Raw genomic sequence first — 9,723 nt, 5'->3', positions numbered from 1 at the left:
GGTAATCTATGTTTTTATAAACAAAGCTAGTAGATCTGAGTATATAGCATTCATAGTCTGTTTATGAGCCACGTGGCCCATCAGGCCGACGCTCAACTCCGGTTCCTGTAACATAACGACTAGGAGTCTCTAATGTAGTATTCGTACTTCTGTTTTAAAACCAATACATGTAACAAGAAAATTACCCTTTGCTTCCGACGAAAAAGAGGTAGAAAAACATTACATCTGCATGTTATAACTTCAATTAACTTAAGCTGTCTAAGCTGACAAATTGAATACAAATATAGGTCTACATTTACATATGACCTGTAAGCAAACTACAGTGACTCACAATTTCTCGACTGTGAGAAACACATTCGTTTACTTTCGTTGCGAACTATTCATAATACTTGAAGATTGCCTCCGAAGTGCTCGGTTGTTATATAGCTACCTTAAAAGTTTCTTCAGTTTTAACGAAGAAATATATTTCGAAGAATGCAAATGATAGATTGCCGAATGTGTCTCATTTTCCAGCAGTATACCAAAGGGTTTAGAGACGAATTGAAAAACAAAAGCGTTAACGTATAAATAACACTAGTACGAGATCTGGTGGTTTGTTTAACGGCAGAAAAACCCCAAATATAGACACAGTACCAGGGTAAATAACACAACAAAAACACGAGGTATATGTAGAAGGTACTGCTAGCCGACCTCCTCAACCTGGCCGCGTTCATTGTCGTTCCACCCCCGTGTGTTAGTTGCAACACTTGGATTACGTTTCTGTGGCGCCTCACCGCTAAATATATTTTAAAATAAATGATTGTTGTACAAATAATACAACAACAAAAAGTAACAGTGACTACGATTCTTCCAGCGTATTTGAGCCAGAAATAATCCAGCATTAACAGCAATGAAAACAAGAAACTAAACGTCCATATCATCAACACCGCAGCAACAACACGCTTGTGAGTCACAAGTTCTTGATATCTGAGATGAAGGTGAATGGCCAGAAATCTGTCTGTGCTCAGAGCAGTAACACCGAAAAGTGACGCACACGAGAATAAATCCGAAAATAAGGCAGTGATGTAGGTAAAATTATTTAGCTCGGGGTAGATAAAGTTTCCACTAGTAGCGCAAGTAATCAGCCTTACAACATAAGCAGGTTTCACCAGCAAACCAACACCAAGATCAGAAACAGCGAGACTCAGTAGGAATGTTTTCAAAGTCTTTGGCAATGCTGACGTCTTCCTCATCGCATGGATCGTCAAAATGTTCAACATAATGGATGTGTAGCAAAAGAAGCAGTTCAACACGGAATTAGTGACACAAGATGAGTAATACGGGCTTTCGCTTTTCCCCATTCTATAACGGGTAGTCAGGAGGCTGATTTGTCAGCAAGTTCACGAAGTACGCTCAGAAGAAATGGATTTCATGAAACAAACAGGCTTCATCGTGAATTAACGGAGAGTTACTTCGAAAAGCTTCATGATAAATTCTGGCAAAAGCCAGGATTAATAAGTAGTTGGAAACCAGAGACTTATGAATAAGTTGATGCATTTGACAGCTTTCTCCGGTGCCAACCAGGAAATCGAAAGACACGCGTGCTCATGCTGAAGTGCTTTTTTATCTGTGTTCTTCCGACGTTATTCACTGTACTGATAAATAGCTACTTTCCTGTTATGTATTTGTGGCCCATATGGTCGATGTTTAAGCCGCCGAAACAACGTTCGCCAATTCATTTCACGTTTTCCCATTTAATACACATCGAAAGTATATAAATTATGTGTCAATTAGCATATCAGTGATTGGAGAAATCGATCTCATATCCGAGAAAAAATTTGTCATCAGACTTGGTAAAAACTAAGGTCGGCACACACGAGGGGACTAGTCCCTGCGACTAGTCCCGGCGACAAGTCTTTGAAGGGTTTACACGAGGGGACCGGTAGCAGGGACTAGTCCCCTCGTGTGTGCCGACCTTTAGACTTAGAAGTGGTAAAATGTTCCCTTTCGTCAGAAAGATAGAGGTTGTACTTAGGAGGCGGCGGCGTGTCACTTTCAGTAAGCGGAATTTTGGAAAAGAAAAATAAAAAACACCTCTTTACATTCGAAAATTCCGCGAGTTATGGCAGTCTAGAATAACAGCTGTAGCGAATAACTTAAACGAAGCTATTAAGAGAACAACATATTAAACATAATAACTCCCCTTTGGCGCGAATGCTCAAGTTCCATCGGCAAAAACTTTAATTTGTTTACTCTGTTAAAAGCGACAAGACCTACGTTTTGACAATTATACGAAACAAACCCAATATCGAAATCAAAAAAACTTTAACAGTAACTTTTCGCTGTTGAAGCGGACATTGAAAAACACCAATGTTCATCTTCTAGAGATCTATAAAAATGGGAAAAAACCTCATTTACAATAATCTAGCACAACAAAAAAGGGACGTAAGAAAATGCACTTCAATTAAGTACAGAAAATCAGCTGTCTCTAAAATTGACTGTTTCTACCGAGGTCCGGTGTTGAATTTTAATCCAAAACCTTTTGTTTTCAAGAAAAAAGTTCTTCTAGAGCAAAACAAATAAGAAGGGAAAAACTGAATGTGTCTACTTCCGACAGAATGAAAGTAAAATAAATGTAAAGTCTATTTTTCACAGCTTTAATTTCATCTAGAAAACTCTCCATAACAGAGAGAGAAACAAGAACCTCGAAAACACGCAGACAGTTTATAAGCTCCTCTGCTCTTAATCTCTATGAAAAACTTTGGATATAAAAAAACAAAGCACAAATAAACATTTGGCAGAAAGCACGTCTACAATAATATCATCTTAAGTTTTAACAGTTCAGTTCTGACGAATGATCACATTTCGCAGCATGCAAATGATGGATTGCCAAATGTGTCTCATTTTTCAGCAGTACATTTCAGTACAGTTCACCGCCATTTCATTGTTTTGTGAAACTTGATGGACCCGAAAGGCTTGAATTAAGCTTGGGTGGCGCCGCACAGCGAAATAAATCCTATGATAAAAAATTACAGTTCGATTTGGACCGAATCTAATTGTCTGCCAAAGACCAGATGAGTGAGTAGGATATTCGACCTCTATTTCTTACTGCAAAATGTGGAAATGACCACTTTCGTCAATAAACCGTTAAAATGTTCATCATAATGGCTGTGAAACAATCGAACAAGTTCAATGCAGCATTAACGTTACAGGATGAGTAGAGCGGGTTTTCAGTGTTTCCGATTTTCAAAGAGCTTAGCTTATTTATTACTCGTAAAGATGACTTTGTACCCTAGAGAACTAGAACTCTTGCGTCTTAAGTTAAACCTGTTTATCAAAATGCTTTCGACAGGTTCCTGTCAATAAAACCAGCGAGAAGAAACCAATGCCATCCGCCATCTCGAGTAAGATGTTACACTTCTTCAAATGTTTTATCTCTTTTCGCGAGCGATGAATAAATATGCGTAGACTTATGTCATTTTCCGGTTTCCCCCCTTACTTGAAACGTAACAAAATTTTCATTAAGACTTCGACTTCGACTCAAAATAACCTTACTCTGGCAAACTCATCAGAGCTTCGTCCTTTAACCCGAAGATTGCATACATATGTTTTGCTTTTCAACAGACAATAGCGGTCAAAGACTTGTATACTTGTATGCCAATTACCAGTTCAATGAGAAGGATATTCCAGCTCGATTTCTGAGTAGAAATTTGTTAACGTTTGATTTCATCAGTGGACCGAGTTACCTTTACAACACTGCCTCGTTTTCTATGGATATATAAAAAACCCTGCTTTACACTAATTTAACCCAAACTGAGGAGAAAGGACTTAAACAAATGCAATTTAATAAAGCTCGGAAGATCAGCTGTCTCTAAAAGTGACTACGAAGAGCAAATGCGTTTTGCAGAGTTTACCGGGTCTGGACTAAAACATAACTTTTACCACAGGCAGTCCAGTGTTCCTTGTGTGGTTCTCAGAGAGCTTGGGCCGCCTGTGCTTTTACTAAATTTTTAGTGCTTTTACTAAACTTTTACTAAAGGTAACTGGTCAGCGGTGAGTTGGTCAGGACGGACGTTACTTTACGAGCTCCGCTAATCTTAATCAAGTTTGGATAATTTTTCGTTTCTTTTTTTCTCGATCGTTTTTCTTTTTTTGCTTTCTGAGAGATTCAAGAATGCCTGAGTCTGTTGCTAGCCTCAAGAGAGAGAACAGTAAGCTTAAAGATCAACTGTCTGTCATGGCGGATGAGATTGCTAAGATGAAGGAGATGCTGCTGGAGCAGTCAAAAAAACCTGCAGCGACTAATGACGAAGTAGAGCAGAGCTTAGAATGCATGAGTAAAGAATATGATGACTTTGAGCGATTCAGGGTCTCTGCTGGTAAAGAACTTGATCGCTTAGGTGCCATGCTTGATGAGATTGCTGTTGAAGTTAACAGAGTTTCCAGGAGCATCGATGAATTTCAAGAGTACAGTTATCAATATAATGTTAAGATTGTTGGTGTCCCTCAATTGAGTCAAGATGAATCCTCGGCCTCTACGAGTGAGCTATGTGATTGTTTATTTAAGGCAATTGGATCTGCTGTATCAATTCATGACATTGACACAGCCCATCGAGTCCCAACAAGAAGCGATGACAATGGCGGCCCGCGGCCAATCATTTGTCGATTTATTAGACGATTGTCAAAAGATGATGTCATGAATCATAAAAGAAATGCAAGTAAAGTTGCCCCATCTGCTGTTGGTTTACCTGACGGTGCCTCCCTTTCCGCTGTTAGAATTTTTGACCATTTAACGCCAAGGATGCAAAAGGTTTTATTTGAAGCTAAGAGGTTCAAGGAGCAGTTTCACTATCAATATTGCTGGTCGAAGGGATCGCTTGTTTATCTTCGTAAAGATACCACGTCTCGAGCCATCAAGATTAAGGATATCACGGACCTGCACCGATTAACGAATGGACGTGAAGGCTAAGTATTCATGTTGATGTAGATTTGTTTGTCTGTTTTTAGATAATAAGTATGAGTGTTAGCGAGAAACGTGTTCGTTGTACAATTAAATCTACCCTAAGCGAACTTCCATACGCGAATGTTGATATTATTTGAGCTCATGGACAGTTTAATAACATTCTCAACAGTGACTTACCGACCAAGAAGTACTTAGACAAACTTCATAGTATTTATGATTTAGATTTGTTTCGCTTAAATACCGAATCAACATTAAATCCCGACAGAAACTTAAGCATGCAACAAATTAGATGTAAATATTTCTCACCCTATAGTTTTTCTATGTTTAAAGAGTCTTTGTTGGAATCAGATAGTCAAGGTCCTTTCTCTATGCTTCATACTAACGTAAGAAGTTTGCGGAAAAACATTGATAATTTTCAAGTCCATCTTTTAGATGAACTTGACTACCAATTCAGTGTAATCGGTATTACAGAAACAAAAATTACAAATTCATCTGGGCTAGATTTCAATGCCTGCATACCAAACTATCAGTTTGAATATGTCCCAACACCTCTATCATGTGGAGGTGTTGGAATGTACATTAATAATTGTTTGAAATATAAGGTTCTGGAGAGAACATCTAAAGACGCTTTTCAGGCTTTATGGATCGAAATTGAATCCCTAAAGAGTAAAAATATCGTTTGTGGAGTGATTTATAGGCAGCATAATGATCCGGAACAATTCCTCCAATATGTTGACTTTACTTTAGAAAAACTTAGCTCCTCTGATAAAGTTGTTTATCTTATGGGCGATTTCAATATTGATCTCCTCAAATCTGAAATTTCCGATTACTCCCAAAATTTTTTGTTATCTTTACAATGTTATTCGTTCTTCCCGGTAATTGATAAACCATCTAGAGTCTACAATAATTCTGCCACACTCATTGATAATATATTTCTGAATAGATTTGATCATAAAATTTCAGGTGGAAATATCGTGTCAGACATTAGTGATCACTACTCCCAATTTTGTTTTATCCACAGTCTTATACCAAAAAATTTTACTGCTAAACATAAAATTCGCGATTATTCCAACTTCTCTGAAGAATGCTTTATTAATGATGTCTCGGATACTGATTGGGATAACTCAATGACATATGGATCTGTAGACAAATGCTTTTCTTCCTTTTACAATAAATTTAACAAGCTCATTAATAAACACGCTCCTCTCAAAATTTTATCTAGGCGCAAGGCTAAACAATTTTCCAAACCGTGGATAACTAAGGGCCTACGTAAATCTATCAAAATAAAGAATAGACTTTTTTACTCAGGAGATAAATCAAAATATAAGCTGTATAGGAATAGAATTGTTAGTCTTTCTCGTCTCAGTAAAAGACTGTATTATGAAGCTTACTTCACTACAAATCTAAGAAATGTTAAAAAAACGTGGGAGGGGATTAATGAACTATTGAACAGACAGCGTAACAAAAAAACAGTATCAGCCCTTCAACGCTCTAACAACTCTGGAGTAACACAAAATCCATCTGAAATAACCAATATCTTTAATCAGTACTTTGCGTCTATTGGACCGCGGCTTGCACGCAATATATCACCTTCCAGGATAAATTTCCAGGACTACCTTGTCGGCACTAATCACTTTAAGTCTTTCTTTTTTGATCCCGTCGTTCCATCCGAGGTGGACTTGGAAATCTTGGCTATACCCAGTAATAAAGTATATGGCCTATATTCTTGCCCGGTTCATCTTCTAAAATCTGGGCGCCATATCCTTTCTTCACTCTTAGCTGCCATGATGAATAAGTCTATCTCAACGGGTATTTATCCCCATCTTTTGAAGCATGCCAAAGTAATTCTTATCTACAAATCGGGAGACGAAACTGATCCATGTAATTACCGCCCAATTTCCCTCCTTTCTGTCTTCAATCGATTATTTGAGAAATTGATGGCTAAACGTCTTAAATCACATTGCGAAAAAAATGGTATCTTTTTTACTTCTCAGTATGGATTTAGAGACAAGTGTTCAACCCAACATGCAATTTTAGATATCTTAAGCAAAATTCAAACTAATATTGATGCAAAGTTATTCTCTTGTGGTATTTTTATTGACCTAAAAAAGGCATTTGATACGGTGGATCACTCAATCTTACTGCACAAATTATATCATTATGGAGTCAGAGGAATAATTAATAACTGGTTCTCTTCGTACTTGTTGAACAGGAACCAGTCGACTCAAATTGGTTCAACCTTATCGAATATAGAAGAGATAGTTTGTGGTGTCCCTCAAGGGTCTGTACTTGGCCCCCTTCTCTTTTTGATTTATGTTAACGACATTTACCGTTGCTCCCAGATTTTTGAGTTTTACCTATTTGCTGACAATACTAACTTGCTTTATTCAAACAAAGATCTTAAGGATCTTGAAAAAGTTGTTAATGATGAACTCGCAAAAGTGGGTGACTGGTTGGACGCAAACAAACTTTCTCTTAACACTAGTAAATCTAACTTTGTTATTTTCCATCCTTACCAACGCAAATTGGACTACATAGTTCACTTGAAAATTTATAATAACGATCTTAAAAAAAGTGTATCTCTAGAACAAAAAACTTTTGTGAAATATCTAGGAATTCTGATAGATAATAACCTCTCTTGGAAGTATCATATTGATTATATCTCATCTAAAGTTAGTAAAGGAATTGGTATAATTGCCAGGTTAAGACATCTTGTCCCATTTGCCACACTTCTTAACATCTACCGCTCCTTAATTGAACCCTATATCTCTTATGGTCTTATTGCCTGGGGACAAGCTGCTAACACTCATTTAAATAAGGTTCTCATTTTACAAAAACGTGCTCTACGACTAATGTATTTTGCGGATAGCAAAACTCATAGTGCCCCGCTATTTGTTAACTCCAGAATCTTACCAATAACTATGCTCTATTCTCATTTGGTTTCCTCTTTGATGCATGACATTGATAATCACCGTGCCCCGTCTAATATTTCTATGCTCTTTCTCCACTCCGAGCAGGTTCATCACCATTTCACAAGATTCTCAGCAACGGCTAATCTATACGTTAAAGCGTCTAGAACTAACCAACTTTTATTTTCTTTTGCTAGAATAGGTTTAAGATTGTGGAATAGCATCCCAAAAGAACTTCGTATTAAAAACAGAACCCCGTTTAAGCGTGAACTTAAAAATCGCCTGTTAAAACTTTTGGAAAATGAGGAGATGAATGTTGATATACGCTGCTCAGAAATTTGTAAATATCTCTTGATAAAGTAACTCTTCGTTTAAGTCTTGTTCAATTGTATTATATATCTTGATAACTTTGCAATTGATTATTTAATTATTCAACGGACTTAATTTTATTTTATTTTATTTAACAATTGTATTTTTATTTAATGATTATCTTTGTTTAATTGTATCGGTATGTGATCATTAGCAGAGACAGCACTTGTTTTAGAAGGGTGGCCCGCCTAGAATAGCTTGCTAATTGCGGGTCACCTAGGACTGTGATAATATTGTATTGCTAACAAATAAATAAATTGAATTGAATTGAAATTAAATATGAAAAACTCGATGTAACTCAAGAACCTCGAAAAACCCAGGCAGTCTATACCCTCCTCATCTTTTTATCGATATAAAAAACTTCGTGTGTAAAGAAACAATAAACAAACAAAGATTTTGCAGAAAACGTTTAAAGTTGACAATATCCTTAGCTAGAGCTCTAGCAGTTCAGTTTTGACGAGTAAAAGCATTTCTTAATATGCAAAGGATAGACTTTCGAATGTGTCTCATGTTCCAGCAGTAAATTAGAGGGTTCAACGATGAATTAAGATGCGCCAGGGTTGTGGTGCACATAAAAAAAATTTCAAACATACTACTTGGTCCATTAATGAAAAAAAACCCTAAAATAAACGCACAATATTGAGGCAAATAACAAAACAAAAAAAAGTAGAATGTACACAAAGCCGATTTTCTTGTCTTCGCAAAGTTCACCGCCATTTCATTGTTTTGTAAAGTTTGAAGGGCTTGAATATGGTTTGTGTGGCGCCGCACAGCGAAATGAATTTTACAACAAAAAATTGTAGTGCAAATAAAACAACAAACACCAGTAACAGCCTCTATAACTGTTTTGACAATTTCAAGCGGGAGGAAATCCATTAATGGTAGCAAAGCACTAAGAATCCATAATGTTATAAAAACAGCAACAACACGCTTGTAAGTCACTAGTTCCCGATATCTAAGATAAAGGTGAACGGCTAAAAATCTCTCGGCCACCAGAGCCGAAACACCCAGAAACGAAGCAAATAAAAAGGAACGATACAAAAACTGGAAGATTTTTGAAAGTGCATTCTGCGTGTCTTCGAGAGGTGCTTTCTCAGGGGTACACGAGACCATCGTAACAACATGGAGAGGCTGCACCAATCCAAGACCAAGATCAGACACAGCAAGACTCAGCAGCAATGTTTTCAAAGTCTTTGGCAATTCCGACGTTTTTCTCATTGCGTGGATTGTTAAAATGTTTATCATGATGGTTGTGTAAGATATGAACGAGTTCAACGCAGAGTTAACCACACAGGACCAATAAAGCAGGTTGCCAGTGTTTTCCATTTTACTAGTTTCTAACTCGTTCAGGTGAGTTCGAACGATCACGGAGATATAGAACTCATTAAAATGCTCTCTGGAAACTTCCTATCAATAAATAATTATCAATTAGCGCAAACCGTTGACATTTGTCACGTTTTGCAGTAGAAGAGGATATTCTAAAGCACGAACGATCATCGACAA

At 37.1% G+C, this 9,723-nt stretch overlaps 2 protein-coding genes across 2 annotated transcripts; one reads left to right on the top strand and one right to left on the bottom strand.

Moving 5' to 3' along the window:
• Positions 1–350: 350 nt before the first annotated feature.
• Positions 351–1,521, bottom strand: LOC148729645 (adenosine receptor A3-like). Its single transcript, XM_088725557.1, has one exon. It carries the CDS (start codon positions 1,338–1,340, stop codon positions 450–452), a length of 891 nt encoding a protein of 296 aa, XP_088581683.1. The 5' UTR covers positions 1,341–1,521; the 3' UTR covers positions 351–449.
• A 2,485-nt stretch (positions 1,522–4,006) lies between these two features.
• Positions 4,007–8,507, top strand: LOC111341945 (uncharacterized). Its single transcript, XM_022948990.2, has one exon. The coding sequence runs from the start codon at positions 4,154–4,156 to the stop codon at positions 4,946–4,948; it is 795 nt and encodes a 264-aa protein (XP_022804725.2). The 5' UTR covers positions 4,007–4,153; the 3' UTR covers positions 4,949–8,507.
• Positions 8,508–9,723: the final 1,216 nt, after the last annotated feature.

This window comes from Stylophora pistillata, chromosome 6, assembly GCF_964205215.1.
Source record: "Stylophora pistillata chromosome 6, jaStyPist1.2, whole genome shotgun sequence".
Classification (NCBI taxonomy): domain Eukaryota; kingdom Metazoa; phylum Cnidaria; class Anthozoa; order Scleractinia; family Pocilloporidae; genus Stylophora; species Stylophora pistillata.
This window is presented reverse-complemented; position numbering and strand designations above follow the sequence as displayed.

Coding starts and splice junctions, on each gene's coding strand:
- LOC148729645 (XM_088725557.1), bottom strand. CDS start 1,340: ATGGGGAAAAGCGAAAGCCCGTATTACTCATCTTGTGTCACTAATTCC.
- LOC111341945 (XM_022948990.2), top strand. CDS start 4,154: ATGCCTGAGTCTGTTGCTAGCCTCAAGAGAGAGAACAGTAAGCTTAAA.